This window comes from Ambystoma mexicanum, chromosome 7q, assembly GCF_040938575.1.
Source record: "Ambystoma mexicanum isolate Mex_15411 chromosome 7q, UKY_AmexF1_1, whole genome shotgun sequence".
Lineage (NCBI taxonomy): Eukaryota > Metazoa > Chordata > Amphibia > Caudata > Ambystomatidae > Ambystoma > Ambystoma mexicanum.
Window position 1 is genome coordinate 861,923,007 of NC_090941.1, and position 17,713 is coordinate 861,940,719.

Below are 17,713 nucleotides of genomic sequence, written 5' to 3' on the forward strand. Positions count from 1 at the left end.
TCTCATAAAAGTGCTATATGTTCTGTAAAGACCTGTAATGTTTTAACTACTGTAATAGAATTGAGTTTGTGAACTCCATTCTGAAGATGCACATTAGGAAAGACTTAGGGAAAAGTTGGTGAGGGCTTTGCTTGGAAATCTATCTTCTACATATATAACATTTGTGGGTTTGTTGGTTTGTGGCTTTGCATATGTTCCCTATACAGTTCCACACCGCTTCACCAATGTGCACCACATTTTGCACATTCACCTGTTAGGACCTTCCGAACACCCCACCCCTTTTCCCGGATTTCAGCAAAAGTCAACATTTGTTTGTGGGTTTGTGGCTTCGCAAAGCGTTGTTCTTTTATACAATTCCACAACGTTTCACCAATCTGCAACACATTTTGCAGAGTTGCCTGTCCCTATGAGGGAATGAAAGCCTGGGCAACGTAAGGTATATCAGCTGGTGTTCAATAAATACATATTGGCCACCGTGTTAATAATGTTTTACATGAAGTAAGTGCCGCTATGCAAAAACAAAAATGGCTGTAGTCAATCTCTCCCTCAATACTGCACTTATCTGAACGCACCATTTATGCGTTACGCCTGCTTTGTGGTAGACCTTTGGTTATTTAGAGTTAGTTCTATCCATACTTGTCTGGAAGTGTCAGGGAAAACTTTCACATCGGAAATGTGTTATGTTTTGTTATTTTAATGCCAAATCGGAAAGTATTCCATTGCTAGTTGGGCACAGAATATATCTCGAAGTTTAATATAAGGATGTCAAAATGTGTCTTCTCATAAATGACAAAATGCTTCCAGTCATACCAGTTCATTTGGATTCCCCCGGGACTAAAATCTCTTTTGGGTCATTCAGTTTAGTGATGCTTTAGCCTTTGTATTTTAATGCAGCTCCATTTACCAATACCAGACGTTTGGCACAGAAAATAAACTGAGATATATTGTCTGCAGACTAACCAGAAAATAAGATCCACTGGAAACATAGAACCCATTACAGTATTCTATAATGCTGTGAGGTGGCCTTTTAACAAAATAGACTCGACAAGGCTATATCGGGTTGCAGAAAATAAAGCAATTTTGTCCACTATGGGTACAAGGTGAAATCTGTTACAGTGGAAAGCAGTTATCTTTCCAGGAGGCAATATCAAAAGTTTAATCAAAATGTGTCTCCCTGCTGAGAGTATAGCTCTTGGAACTTTATGGGTAAATTGGCATTACTGGGTTGCTGCAGATGGCATCCCACAGGGTCTGTTCTATCCACATTTAAGTGTGACATTTCAAACCACTGCCGCCGTATAAATATTCAATACTCGAGACTGCCAGCGCAGGGATCCGCTGTGCTAAGTCAAAGGAGAGTCTGGAGTTCTCTTAGTCGCATTTTAAACTTTCAATGTATCCTTCGTCATGACCACTTATGAGACCATCTTATTCATGTCCAGCGGAATAGACTGGAGACCATCGTATATGTGAATTTGACTCAAGCCTGAAAATTGCAAAAGAAAAGTAAATGAGTTCAAAGAGATTCACATAGTGGTGTCAAGTCCAGAAATGTTCAACTATTGATCGTCGCAAATCACAGATTCGCCAAAGAACAAAGCAGCAGATGGGCAGAAAAATCACTTACAAAGTGGTAAATTACCCAATGCATTAATTGCTCACAATTCAAAAAAGCTAACTGCTGTGTGTGTGTGCAAGTGACCTTATGAAGGCATAACATGCTGGGGAATGCATACACCATACACACATATGTGCTCAGATATGCGGGCAATTGCCACATGACCAATGCATGTGCTGGTGAACAAGCACACAGTTGTAACGTTCATGTATATTCGCAAGTATTTGCCAGTGCCTCACTTACCTGCATGCCTAACCTAGACCTGCATGATCTTGGCATACGTGATGCAAATGATTGTGGGAACCTGCACTACTATGAAAAGAAATGGTAGCATGTGTACAGGCTGTGACAAGAGACAATGGCAAAATAATAGAATACTGGAGATAAAAGGAAGCAATCAAAAGCTGACGATGTTAAAATAGCTTTTATTAACCCTAGACATGTCTAGCATGTGTATTTCGTACACTGCAGATATGCTAGGTTAGATATTCAACACTCTGTGCATTTAATCGTAATTCCTACCAGTTACACACACACACACATATTTTGAGATGCTGTGTGAAGCATATACTGTATCAGGGTCTCTTTGAATATAATATCCAGTAGTTATGTATAAAGACATGTAGGCAGACATTGTCAATGGCATAACAGATGCTTGAACTGAATTAACTTTTAGAATTCCTTTAAGAGCATGCCGAAATCAAATAACATGGATCGATATCCAGTCTTCATATAATCTGCATATCTACTGCCTCTGAGCACATGATTGGCTTACCTGTACCACAGCGGTTTGGTTTATTGGTGTGAAAAGGGGACTGTTGTCATTAACGTCAGAAATATCAATATTAACGGTCACAGTTGATGACAAGGGTGGAATGCCGCTGTCCCGAGCCTGAATCAACAGAGAGTAGCCAGAGACCTGAAAGCAATACATACAAAACTTATTATGAATGGGTGGTGAAAATCTATGGAATTTCAGAGATAATGCATCTGTTATGTTATGTTACCACTATTTATGATGTTATGTTATCACTGATTATAAAGCACCTGTAAGCCATAAATGGCTCTGTAGCACTGGAATAACTAGTCTGAGTTTGTACGCATTTATCCTAGGAACAGGTGATTTTTCAGTCATTTTTTTTAATTGATTGATCTGTGATCTTCCAAATATCTAAAGGCTGTACATTCCAAAGAGAGGGGGTGTGCACGGAAAATGCTCTGCCACCCAGTCACGATTTCCAGGAGAGCGTGAATTTCAGATAGCAATTGTTTGAGGAGTACATTCTGTGCCAGTGCCGAGAAAGGAGCGAAGAACAACGCAAAGTAATTAACAATGCAACATGGTGAATGGTACTTTATTACTTTAGGGTCACCATGAAATCATAATTAAGCAGCTAATACCAACTCTGTAAAAGAATGGCAGTTTGTCAAACCGGCAGTATCAAATGTGATGGTTTTATGAAACGTAAACCCTTCCGAAGAGTACTGATGAATTAAGAACAACTATTCTTACTTGAAAAATGAAAGCCGTATTCTATGCAGAATCGCCATTGGAAAACAATGTCAAATATTGTCATAACTGTCATATATGCAGGTGTGCTTTGCAAGCAAATTTTATTTTTATCCAAAATTTAAAATCAATCTATAAACTGATTTTTCATTGGACGGTAAAAGGCTTCTTCCAAAATCGCAATGAAGTGCATTGAAAATAGATCAAAGGATATCATGAATTCCTGTAGATAAGAATGGCACATTTGATTCCTTACCCTTTCTCTGTCCAATTTTTCTTTAACCTTTACAAGCCCTAGAACAGGATCAATAGTGAACTGAGCCTCGCGATCACCGCTGATAATGGAAAAACGGATCTGCCCGTTGGCTGGACTGTCTAGATCTTCTGCAATCAGCTTCAGGAAAATAAATAATAAATGCAAGCATGAAAAGTATTCGTAAAACTAGGAACATCATCAAAAAAATAAGCATCAAATCTTTTTTTTTTTTTAAATGAGCGAATGAAGTGCTGTTCATTAAAGAATATGGGGCTACCAATTAGTCTCCAGTAAGAGTATTTTTATGGGGACATAAGAACCTTTCTGGCTTGCAGCAAGCAGAGTTGTAAATGTGAGGACATTTTAGGACCTTTGAAGAGCTCTTAATAATATGATTTAATGAATAGATGGGCAAAGCAAATGCATGCACAACACCTTAATGGTAACTGTAGGTAAATAGCATGGTGTACAAAGGCACGTTGGATTTGAAGAATATGCTTAAATACAATGACGGAAGTATATACCACAATACACATTAATGACATCATTCAAATATCAACATAACAATACAGTGCTTGCCCATCATCCACCTCTTACCACCCCAATGCACACCTCAATTGCAATGTGTTCTTGCAGATTCTACTTGCCTACTGATCCAATTAGCCATTAGCCAAGATCAAGATGTCTACTTTGCTGTTACAATCTATGTCCTGAATAGTACAGTATTCAGTAATAGGCTGCTACTTCTAAATGTTTGTGTTGTATGTTAACCAGAGTAGTCTACTACATTAATGGCACCTTCCTTAAAATTATATCTACTCATTGATTCACCTGTTAAAAGTTGATGTTCAGAGTTGATGAATTTCATTTATAAAATACCATTCTTAAACCTTGTGCAGCATTTGACAAAGAGTGGAAGAATTAAAATGGAAGTGAAGTGGGAGGCTTATGAACTCCTCCATCCAAGATGCCATTATACAAAAGGGAGCCCCCTTAAAATTCCATGACAGCCACAGAGTTTCAGCGGGGTAGGGCAGAGGAGGGCAGCGTTCCGTACACTGACTGAAAATACAATTTTATTAAAACCCCGGTTTTCCAGATTAGAAACCCGGCGTGCTAATAGCACTAAGCACCCGTTCCCAGGGCTGGAACGGGTGTTAACGTCCTAAGTCCATTAACACCCGCTCCAGCCCTTGGAACGGGTGCATAACACTATATTATTCTATATGTGTTTTTGACATATGCAGGCATTTCATTTGGAATTGGATGTATGTGTTATGCAGACTAAATATCTCTACAGAATGCACTCTACATTCTTGATTGCACAAATGGTTAATGAAATGGGACATGTAGTCATGGAATGTTTATCACAAATGGTGGAAGCCAAAATGTCCAAAAGTGTGCACACTTAAAACTAGACTAACACTGCCTTCTTGTTAGTCAACTTGCATGCTCTCTTGCCCCCAACTGTTATCACTATTGGAATAATATAATCAAATGGGATTTTACTCTAGAGATTTTAATTGCTAATGGTTTAAAGATATTGGGCCCAGTAATCAATTGTTATATTCTGTAGCAGTTTTCGGTGTTTTGAAATGTATTTGCTAAAATGAGATAATTCTCTGACCATATCAGATCCCTTTGTACTGAATAGAACAGTTCATACTGAAAACAATTAACATTCATTGGACCAGAAGCTCTTCAGGGTTAGAATCCGACAAAATAGGTGGAGGATCCATAATTAAAATAGTTCCATATTGACGACTTGAAATCTGTGACTTCACATAATACAATGCTTCACTTGAACATGAAGGCATATTTTGAAACAATAACATTTTGCATTAATACTGGTTAACAATATTAGGTGTATATATATATTAGCCTAATAGGTACAGCATATAATGGACTATTGCGCAGGCATCCCATGTATGTTTAGCATCTTCACCCTTTCAACTGGTCTGAGGCTGATTTCATAATATCGCCAATGACATTAAGGAATTAGCATCACGCCTCATGCCACAAGTGTTAAAATTGATTCGTGAAATGTGAAAGTCAACATAATAAGACTGATTGACAAAGTACACAAAAAGGAAGTACACATGGATTGAACATTTAACACTGCATACTCATGTAACATTTCCGTTTAAGCCATACTTATGACAAAAAAGGAAAATGTTTGGGATACTGACCAAGATTACAGAATCACCAACAGAAGCATCCTCGCTGATGACAGCGCTGTACATCTCCTGGTTGAACTTTGGAGCATTATCATTGACATCAGTTAAGTTGATATTCACTGTTGTGACTGCACTTAACGGAGGCATGCCGCCATCTTTTGCTTCCACTACCACATAGAAATCTTTGCATGCTTCATAGTCCAGAGCTTCGAAAACTGAAATGACACCTAAAAGGACAGTTATGTTAAAAAGATATATTTTCATTGCTGATTATCTGTGATATTACTTACTGCAGTTAAGATCAACATGTGGACACATATTTTCTTTTTCTTGCTGAAATGCTCCCTTCAACACAGAACTGCAAATATTCAGTACCCACCAGCTTTCCAAATAGTTTAATTGCAATTGCAGATTTGCTCTATTAATTCCACAGGGTATCCATTCTAAATGAGAACAGACTGCAGCCATAATGTACATAAAAACATATGTACTGTAGCACTTTCCATCATATTCTTTACACAATACTGACATGTAAAAAAAAACTTTAAAAAACGGAGGCATCAGTGAAACCACAGTATTAAAATAAGGAATAATTAATGGATATAGTAATTAAATTGCCATATGCAGTCTAACAGCCTGATTCATGGAATTATGTGTGTGAAAAACACAGATTTGCGCGCCTTTCTGCCTGAAAATCCCTGTTTGAAGTATAGGGATTTTCGTGCAGAAAGGCGAGCAAATCAGCGTTTTTCACGCAAATAATTCCATGAATCAAGCTGCAAATCACTAGTTAAAGGTGGATGAAATTGCCATTCCAAGTTGACTGTCATTTTTCCACAAGTTGTTGTGCTGTGTTCACACATATGAAATGGATGCAATTAAGAGAGGTTGTGTGCAGAATAAGTTGCATTTATTCATTATGAAATATAGCTTAATGACTGCACTCCATTTTTTAAAAATGACCATATGGCAGTCATGATTTTCAGTCTCATGTTCGGGGAGAAGAAACATATTCTGACCTACCTTTGCTTGCAGGTATGGAATTGATAAAGCTCTGGTGTAAATTCACACACTTATGATTTGGTGCACAAATAAGCAATTCCAATTGCTAGGATCTGCAAGTGGGATATACACAGCACTGGTATTTTGGCAACTATTGATCCTACAAAGATTAATGTCTTAAAATGGTTGTCATAAAACACATTTCCTCTAGCCAATTGAGGATAGCTGTAATATGCACAAATGGCCTAAATCCAGCTCCTGTATACCCCGAAGCTCCTCTTCCCCAGACATTATTGCTTTTATCCCTTGTCCACAACCAAGCACACTTGTTCTATTTCAAATATTTGATCTAGTGAATTACACAGATGAAGTAGTATGTTATTGGTACAGGGACTGAGCAAATATGTTCGTGGGGTACGCATTAAACAAAATGCATCCTAGAAACACTTATGTACAGGCGCGTTATAAATGCCATATTATATCCTTTCATGTTTTCCCTTTTGCAATGTAGCAATAGTTCTTATATACTTTGACACAATGCACACGCCTGTTAATATATTTATGTAAACTCTTGCATGCAATAATTCCTGTTACATCAGTGAAAACATACTTCCAACAAAGAGTTTGCTCATTCTGCACTAAATATCTAACTGGCCAAATCAAATGTATGTTGTACATACCCGTTTTTGTATTAATGTTGAATTTGCCTTGTTCATTCCCAGACCTGACACTGTAGCTAATCTCCGCATTCGTTCCAATATCCTTGCTTGCTGCAAACACTGTCAGAACCTCTGTACCAGGTGATGTATCTTCTGCCACAGACACAAGATAGTCTCTTCTTTCAAACACTGGAGGATTGTCATTAATGTCCAGCACAGTGATGGTGATGACAGCCAGGGATGATAATGTCAGCATTGGGCTCAGATCAGAGGCCTTTACAGTGATATTGTGTGATGACTGCAACTCTCGGTCAAGTGGCTGCTCCAACATTATGATTCCTGATCTCTGGTCCACTGAAAAATGCCCATCTGCAGAGTCCACTAGAGAGTAGACTACTTTCCTGTTGATACCTGGAATGGAACACATTATATTTAAGTATTCTCCTTTTGTATGAATTAGTCATTACTAAATTGTAGCCCCTAGAAGTAAAATATGATGAAAGGTAAGCACCAATCAAAGAGGCAAGTATGCATTTATCTCCTCAGGAAAACACTTTTAGGTCTGACTGGTGAATTACTACATGGGATAAGGTGGGATTATTCTAATGGTGAGCATATAAGGTAAAATTGTACATTTAGACATCTGTACAAGACATCTGCACACCTACATTTCATCCATTAAACACATTCATTATTAGTTCTCAAAAACATAATTCTCTTTATTGGTACAGAGGTATGCAACGGATTCCAGCTACCCCCCTTAAGCCAAAATCATCCACGCCTACCTCACACTTGTATAGGGATACCATTGCACCCTGAAATTTGGATAAAACCAAAAGCACTTCTGGAAAATTAAATATTGTTTAATCACTCTAACAAATAGTGTCCTGAAAAAGAAATTTCAAATCTACAATTTCATGGGTTACATATGGGGTAATCACACCTATATAAAATAACATACTTCTTTACATTTCTACCAAAACAGGCAATCAAATGAATCTTACTCTGTCAATATCAAATAGAAATCTTGACTGCTTGATTGATTTGAAGATACAACAATTCATTCTTTTTCAGGTTTCATATCATGTATTGAAATCATTTTCACAGCCCCCAAGCTTCTATTTTTCAGAAGAACCCCCCCACCCCCACAAATTTGATGGTGCAGGATTATCCCTTTCCATCATTGCAGCACCAAGGGGCTACATTAATAGGGTAAATAATTAGGATATCATTAGAAGGGCGGAATATTGTGGGTACACTTGGAACCACACCGAGAGAATGGATACAAAGGTTTGCAGGCAGGGGATACACATTTTCTAAGGGAAACCCAGACACAGTCTTTATATATTTGTAGGTGGGTCCAAAGCTGGTGTCCCGATGCAGCTATATCCTTGTGAGTGTTTCATGATCTGACCTTCCTATGTGATCTGTTGAGTCCTTGGGTTTGTATCAGCGTTCCTCAGCTGCTCGCAAGCTACTTGAAGCAAACGAAAGCCCAGATCTGTCAGGGTGCATTGGACCTGGCGATGTGAATATAACAAATGTGGCGTTGTTCCACTCACCATGAACTACTTTAATGGGAACAAATACTCTCAAACAGTATGAAAGCTAAATATTTTATAATGTCATATTTACTAATGTATCTACAGTCGAGACTCAGAATTCAGAAACCTAGACTTCTCTATAACCAGAGAAAGAAAAGCAACATACAAAGAAAGTACAGAGAATAATTAAATATTACAGTGGGTGCAGATTTGTCTCACAAAACGCCTATTCTTTATTGCCTTCCGTGTTAATTGCTGATGAAGAGGGCAATATTTCATGTGAATATCAGACTTCATTTACAGAAAGATAACTGCCCTTTGAAGGCTTTGATACATGTATAAAAGCCACTTTCCGCTGTTTACCTCCCTTCTTCAGTCTTCATCAATGATTATGTATTCCAATAACCTATTAGCATATTATTTGAGAACAAATATGTTCTTCAAACGTTTGGCAATGGATGTACATAGAGCAACTTCGGAAGACTGTGGATGAGGCAGTCTTATTCTTCCCATGGGTCTGGACTGAAGACCATATTTTGTCCCATTAAGGACATTTTTATGTTAGTTCTTTTTCAAAGCTATCAATATCCCAGCTATTGGTGACTCGGTTGTTTCGATTGATGACATTGAATTTCACTTCTAATTTTGTTTTCACTTGCACATAATTTTTCAACTTTTTTTAAGGAGTGATCATTACTATTTACAAACGTCTGTGTTCATGCCCACAGAGCATTTAGATCAATGTCAAATATAAAACATGTTGAATATAGCACAGGGTTGTCACTGACGTGGATGTGACTGATATCTGGATGTATTGTACAGTTGATGTTTGGTGTCTATATGTTGTGTAAAGCAGGAATAAGGTGGGGGTCAAAGTAGATGCTTCGAATTGGAGCTGCAAGCCCAAGGCTGCAGGTAGATTATGCAGTGGAAGGCAATGGATTGAGTAGCATTGTGGGCCCAGCCACCCACACTGAGTTCCTTGCCTCCCCCTATGAGGGGCAGATAATATCAATCCAACCAAGTAAACCCTGAGTGCCGCTTAAAGTGTTGGAGTTACATAGATCCCAGGTGTATTTGCAAGTTCTCAATGGCTGAAGGAAGAAAGGCCACAGATCTGCTGCATACAAGAGATCATGTAAGATGGAAGAGACACTGTTTAATTTGGTTGGCAGCATTGGCAGGGCACAATCCAGGGTTTGTATACACTGTGAGAAGCTTCAACAGCAACTGACTGCTTACTCCAGCTGGCCCATTTTCCATGAGTCTTACAAGGCCTCATACTCTGTATAATTTCCAGATAGATAGAGTTGTGCAGCCTCTTTCCACCAGACTCCATCCCGCAACAGCCATATGCTAACCTGGGACCATGAAATGAGGAGCTTGCAGATATACATATTGTATTGATATTCATTGAGGACTTGGTGCTTCATCAAGAAGCAATTACATACACACAGTCAGTAGAAAGGACATACAAAAAGTGGAGGCCATAAAATGGAATATGCGCAATGAACAGCGAACCAGTTGATGCACGTGCGGCAGCAGTACATGAAATGCATACAGAGTGCTGAGATAGAGGACGTGGTAGGAGTACATGCTCTGTCATATAGATACATGTAGTAACATTGATAGCAGTGGGGATGGGATTATGGGGCAGCAAGCAAATTGACTACAGGGATAGGTAGACTCTTTGATAAGTAGAACATGAGAACATGGCACCCGAGAACTTTAATGATGGATACCTCACCGAACTGAACACCATTAACCACTGTGGTTATATGGCAATTCCAGCTCTATCTTTTCAGGAAGAAAACATTCATCCTACTGTTATAGAATCTGATGGCCATTATTTATCAGTAACCTATTTAAAGGAGCTGAGTAGTCTAGAACATTATTAATTGAAGATGTGTATTGTGCTATGGAATTGTCTGGGTTGTGCATGTATTCCTGTCTTTCTTTATGACTCATTTTGGAAACATGTCTCATAACAGTAATATCAGTAGAATGATACAGGTATGTAAATTGTTATCAAATCATCAAAAAACATCTTGTGATACAGCTTTGAAACTATGTTACGTGTGTGTTACTAAATAAATGTGAACATTTTTTTGAAACATTTCAATAAAAATAATGCCTCGTGCAGTAAAATGGACATTCGCATACAGCTTACCTCTGTCATGTCACTAATTGAAAACAATTGGATACTCTACCAACTTGGACCCAATTTACAACAATATAGATTCTAAGAGAAACAGAGGATTCCTTACAGGATTGGCTACTTCAGTGCTTGAGAGTATAAGCTCATGCTAGCGACATCCCATGGTAAAGTAGCCATAGCACATCTCAAAGGTCACGGCATGGAGATCTGTGAAACAAGCATTTAAGGACAAAATAAAATAATCGATCCCAACGAAAGACTTAAAAAAAGTCTCACTGATATCTGGTCGTGTGCTCCTTATGCAGGGCTGAAATCCCTAGAATCAACCAATGTACCTTTAGGAAATAATATTCTTAATAATTTCTTTACACAAGTTATGTAACAGATATCGCCTTTGTGGCATATTACTAAATGGTGAATTTGACCTTTTTTCTTTTACCACAGTTGATTTACGTGAGTTTATTCCATTGCACAGAATTGATCTCTTTCATTTTGAAGATGTAATTGATTGGGCTTGGTTTTCTGGCACAGATTTAATGGGTGATGGTTGTTACATGCTTGTTTGCTGTTGACCAAATTAATCGGATTTAATCATGCCCTGAAACTGGTCAGCTCTGACTGGCTACAACCGATAAATTGTGTTAATATTTACAGTTTTTAATTTGCTCTTTCTTAATACTTAAAAGCTAGCAGATGCTTCCACACCTTTCAAGCACTAACGTCATTGATAGGCTGTGCCTTCAAACTGGTGAATTTACGCACCTATTTTCCGACAAGAAATGTATTTTTGGGCAGCAATTCCTAACATAGAATGAATGTGTAGCCATTTATAGGCAAAAGAAAATTAATTGGACATTATGATGCCAGAGAAAGCATTGAGAGGTGGTGGTGTTATCCCTAATTATTTCTGATCACCTAGATGATGACACCATAGGAATTGAGGTTGTTGGAAGCAAAGCACACACAGAGAGCAGAGGTGCCTTGAATCCTCATGAAACAGACTTAAAGATATGTAGCATGTTCTGTAGGTCAGAGCTAGTGATGATGCTCTTAATAGATTATTTGAGGGAACACTTAAAGAGGCAGAGGCCCTCATTAGGACCCTGGCGCTAAGTGTTTAGCGGCGCCTTAAAAAAGGCTGCGGCGCCGTTAAACACTTAGCGCCTTACTACGAGGTCCCTTTGCGGGACCCGACCTGAACGGCTGGTCTAGACCAGCCATTAAAGTAGGGACCTGCAAAGGGACCTTGGTGCTAAGTACGGTACCGCAATTTGCAGTACCGTACTTAGTGCCTTCCCCATTCCCATAGAGCCCTATGGGGCGAAAATGGGAATGGGGAAGGGCCATGGTTCAATGGGGAATTACCGCCCCGCTAACCTTGGAATGGGGTGGTAATTCCCCATTGAACCATGGCGGACCCATTACAACACCGGCACCAACCATGGTGCTAATAGCGCCATGGTTTAGCGCCGGTGTTGTAATGAGGGCCAGAGAGTCTAGGCTGGTGATAATGTAAAGGGATTTTAAGAACACAAACTGCTTGTTGGGATATATTGAGGTGACATTAACCTAGGCAGTGGGCCGACCCTGTTAGTAATGGCCCGCTGCCAAAGTTAAGGGCCGGAACGAAGCGAGGGAACCTTAACACGGGCAGAGGATCGATTATTGACATCGTCGGCCCACCGTCATGGTTAATATCGCTATTAGCACCCATATAGTTCCCTACAAAGGTGTTAATGGTGTTTTCTTTTGAAAGTAAAACATAAAACGTACCTTTGATGAGCGGCCAGGCGCCATGCAGTGCTGCTGTCAGCGAAGACCATTTTCCATGTTGATGACTGTGACATCATCAATATCAAAACGGACTTCGCTGACAGCAACACTGTGCGGCACCAGGCCAGCCCAACAAAGGTAAGTTTCTTTTTTACACAATTAGCACACTGTGTAGGAAACAACACAGGTGCCAAGTGATGAATGGGGAGCGGGGAAGGGAAGCACCCTAAACCAACGAAAATGATCGCAGCACACGCTTTACATTCGTTAAAACAGCCCGCTTTGAAAGCCTTTTCCCAGGTTGCTAATAATCTTTAGAACTTTGGTTTTACTTGCAAATGCCAGCTTTCGGATACTGGAAAAGGAGAAGAGCCAGGGTGGCCACATTTAAGTGCAGTTTTCTTCCACCAAAACATTTATATCTTACTGAAGGAAATACATTTTTTTCTTGGACCAACCTTAACTCTCGGTTCATTGTTTATTATGCCATCCCTTAAATAGCCCAGTAATTCTAATAGGTTTATACTGTCTAATACATGTGATTTGGAATTTGAACTGTATCAGAAGTGCTTTGGAAATGCACCATCTTGTACCTTCTGCAAAAATGTAACTGCTAAATCACCAAACTCATTTTAACAATTTACTCTCCCTCCCTCCTTCTCTCCCGACATTCACAATAAACTCTCTTCTTGCCTTTCTGCTATTAAATCCTGGATGTCCTCTCACTTCCTTACTCTTAATGCTGAAAAAACAGAACTCCTTTTCTTCCCTGCCAACATTCTTCCTCCTCCCTCCCCTCCCCCTTCCATTCTCTTTCCCCCCTCCCAGCTCTCCTTCTCCCCCCATGCCCGTAACCTTGGTCTTCATATTGACCCTCATCTCTCTCTATCTCACCACATTTCTCTGACTGCCAAATCTTGTCTCTTTCACATCTACACATTCATAAAATTCGACCCCTCCTTACCTTTCACGCTACTAAACCCTCCTTACCTTTCACGCTACGCGGAAGAAGAGGAGGGGTGCACGGACTCGATTTTGTGGAACCCAGGGAGTCAAACAGGACACAACTTAATGCCACTTCTGGAGAGGGGAGGGGTTAGACCACAATACGTCCCTTGGAAGCATGCAGACAAGGAAAATATAAAGTGCAGGCCCCCATCATTAAGTGGAGGTGCGGGAAAATGGATATATGAAATGGAAAAACACACTGCAGGACAGAAACTGGCAGTGGGGGATGTAAAGGGCCTTCTAATATCAATATTGGGGGATGCAGCAGATGACATCTGGAAGAGAGCAGGCTTCCCCGGGGTCACAATAAGAAACACATCACACGATGGGGCACCATTCGCAAACTGTAGACATGCATTATGGCAAGCGCTGAGGGTACAGTACCCAGACACATCAGACATAGGAGCAATTACCTCACGCAAGATGCGTGAGAATGAAGATCCTGTTGATTATATCCAGGAAATTCAAGAGAAGTGGCGTATGGAAACTAGAGAACAATGGGACAAAACACCAGCAATATTCTATCATATACTAATACAAGGGCTCCCAGAAGCAGTTCAGAAACAACTGAAGAAGGTAGTGGCGATGAAAGCAAAAGCATGGCCAGAAATACAACTGACGATAGTACATCATTGTAGGACATGGCAAGAAAAGATGAAACAAAAGGAAGAGGATAGAAAAGCGGAAGAGGCTAAATTGGTACAGAAAAAACTTACTAAATACACGATGGAAGGTGCACTAATAACTACACCTGCAACAATGACTCAAAACCCCACACAAGTAGTGGCTGCACAAGATCCCTCCCAAATACAATCATCACAGATTGTAGCACAACAGCTGCCACCACCCCAATCATACACGACTAACATGGGAGGAGGATACTCAACGCCAGGAGCCGGATATTATAATTACAACAGGGGAAGGGGAGGAATGATGAGGGGGAGGGGATACGGTTATAACACACAACAGCAAGGGGGAGGATTCAGAAATTTCTACCCCTCCGGGCAACCAGTATACCAGGACAATTCAGGGAGCTTTCCATGGCAGAACAGGGAACCACCGGTATGTTGGATTTGTGGATTACTAGGGCACATGTCACGCACATGTAGAATGAGACCAGGCACACCATCATGGGGAGAACAGGGACAACAAGGACCTACAAGGGAACAGCAGGACACCCAACAACAGCAGGCACTGCAACCGGGAAATGTGCAGCAACAACTAGTAACACAACAACAGCCACAGGCATATTCACTACCACAACAACAGGTAGCAATAACACAACAACGTCAAGTGCAGCAAGTACAGCAACCTGCCCAAATTCAAGACCATAACATAACCACTACCAATACACAACTACAGCAAACACAACTGGGAAGGGTGACGGTCCAGGGACACAACCCTTACACAGGAAGTGGTCAATCATTATATCCACAATAGGACAGCCCACAGACGGCCTTGGTGTGTCCCATCCTGTCGGTAACACCGGGGCGACCCGGTCTTGCATAAGGGAAGGTAAATTTAAGATGTCAGGTGAAGCCATCAACACCCAAGGATTCTCTGGGGCTAGGGGGTTGGTTCCCTTTACCGATAACATTCCCTTATCAATAGGGGATTATGACATGTCCGTCCCGCTTTTATATTCTAGGGCCTCACCAGTAAACATACTGGGGAGAGACATAATGAGCAGGTTGAATATGATGATCTCCTTTACGGAGGACGGCATAATTTGCTCCACTCCAGGAATAAACATGCTCACTGCACGACAAATTATGCAAGCATATTGTGGACAGACAGTGATTAGGGCTGAGCCAGTAGATGGCGAACTATTCCAGTACGGAACAGACATGGCATTTGCATGGATGCCAGGAATAGAAGGAAAGATCTGGAGAAGGCCAACAGCCTATTTGTTTAGACCAGAAACACCAGCCAATGAACCAGAAGGAAAGATGATTTCAGTGAGCATGGAGAGCATTATAGCAACTGCTGATTATATCGCAGTACATGCCCAAGACAGAGAAGGAAGAGCATGGAGGGCAGTGATAGCCCTTGCAGAGGGATGCAGGCTCACCCAGGTGTCAGACGAGGAGCTCTTTTCAGAAGAAAAGGAAGAAGGTGAAATGGTATTTATGATGAGTGTAGACATATGGCTAAGAGTAACATACAAACAAGTGGCACAGAAAATTGCAATGGCACTTGGAGCACCCACATCCACCCCAGTTCCCTTCTTTGAGGAGGATATGGCAAAAGTCCCAACATCATTATGGACTACTAGTCCCTATGACGTGGGGTGCATAAAGAGTATAGGGGGAGTAAGAATAAAATTGAAAAAGGTGCAATACTCCCTAGAGTGAAGCAATACCCACTATCAAAAGAGGCAGATGAGGGCATATATGAAACAATAACGGCCCTTATAAACAATGGCATATTGGTACCATCAGAATCACCATGTAACACAGCTGTATATCCAGTGCGCAAAGCTAAAGGAGGGTCTTGGCGCTTCATCCAGGACCTCAGGTCCTTGAACAACATAGTGGAAGCAGAATACCCCATAGCAGCAAACCCGGCCACAATATTGTGTGGCATTCCAGCAGAGGCATCACGATTTACAGTGATTGACCTCAAAAATGCCTTTTTCTCAATACCCCTGCATCCAGACTCACAAGATCTAACAAGCTTCACGTACAGAAACACAAAATGGAAACACACCAGATTGCCACAAGGGTACTGCGAGTCACCCTCAATTTTCAACAGAGTAATACAGATGGACTTGGGAAACATTGAAGTGGAAAGCACAGTGTTGCAGTATGTTGACGATATAATAGTTTGCAGCACAAGTGAAAAACAATGCAGAGAGGACTCATTGAAGAAGCTGACAATATTGGCTGAAAAGGGTTACAAGGTAGACAAAGAGAAGTTACAGTACTGTCAGGAACAGGTACTATACATTGGCCAGCTCATATCCAAATACGGAAGAAAGATTGCACCACAAAGAGCACAGGCCATATCAAAAACGCCGTTGCCACAAACAGTGAGGGAACTGCATCAGTTCCTGGGACTGTGCAACTACTGTAGAGCATGGGTATTTGATTACAGCTCATACATAGGACCCCTACTTGAGGCATTAAGAGAAGCTAACAAAGGGGAGAAAAAATTGTGGTGGACAATGGAAATGAAAGAGGCCTTTGATGAACTGAAAGATGCAATATCAACTGCTCCGGTACTGGCCACCCCAGATTACGAACGACAATTCTTTATATTTTCACATTGCGACTCAGCAGTAATGAAAGCAGTGTTGGCTCAAAAAACAAGCATGGGTTACAAACCAGTAGCATTTTATAGTGGTCACTTGGATCCTGTAATGTTAGGACATTTCCCTTGTGAACAAGGTCTCGCCGCAGCTGCCTTCGCGGTAGAGAAAGCATCATCAATTACAATGGGGTGCCCAACCACACTATTTGTGGAACATGCACTATTTGCAATATTGAACAAGCCTAAGTCCACACTAACCACACAGAGGGCGTCAAGTTATGAGATCATCTTATCTAGACCAGAATTATCAATTGTTAGATGCAGCACAATTAATCCTGCAAGGTTTATAGCGGAAGTGATTGAGGAAGGCGACTATGCACATGATTGTACGGAGACTACCGAAATGTACTCATGTACTAGAAAAGTTGAAGAGGACGCGCTAAATGGAGGAGAGTTCTTGTTCATTGATGGGTCATCAACAATAGACCAAAGTGATGGGATAAGGAGAACAGGGCAGCAGTGGTAAAAATGACAGAGGAATTGGTGTATGTGGCGGTGAAATGCGTACAATTACCACAACATTACTCTGCTTAAGCAGCAGAATTGGTTGCACTGATCTTGGCGTTGAAGGAAAGCTTTGACAAAAGAGTAACTATATATTCTGACAGCGCATATGTCACGTCTACTGTCCACTCAGGATTGTCCAAATAGAGGAGAAGAGGGTTTAGGAGAGCTGACGGCACCCCAGTGCAACAT

General features: G+C 40.6%; 1 protein-coding gene across 6 annotated transcripts in view; it reads right to left on the reverse strand.

Moving 5' to 3' along the window:
• The window catches only part of FAT3 (FAT atypical cadherin 3), a 1,069,235-nt gene that overhangs the window by 189,347 nt on the left and 862,175 nt on the right, over positions 1-17,713 (reverse strand). For all 6 annotated transcript variants that reach the window (XM_069639361.1, XM_069639365.1, XM_069639363.1 and 3 more), the window contains 4 exons: positions 7,244-7,633; positions 5,574-5,788; positions 3,385-3,522; positions 2,394-2,537 (listed from right to left, as the gene is read on the reverse strand). In XM_069639361.1, coding sequence (XP_069495462.1) covers positions 2,394-2,537; positions 3,385-3,522; positions 5,574-5,788; positions 7,244-7,633 — 887 coding nt within the window. The remainder of the gene's footprint in view (positions 1-2,393; positions 2,538-3,384; positions 3,523-5,573; positions 5,789-7,243; positions 7,634-17,713) is intronic.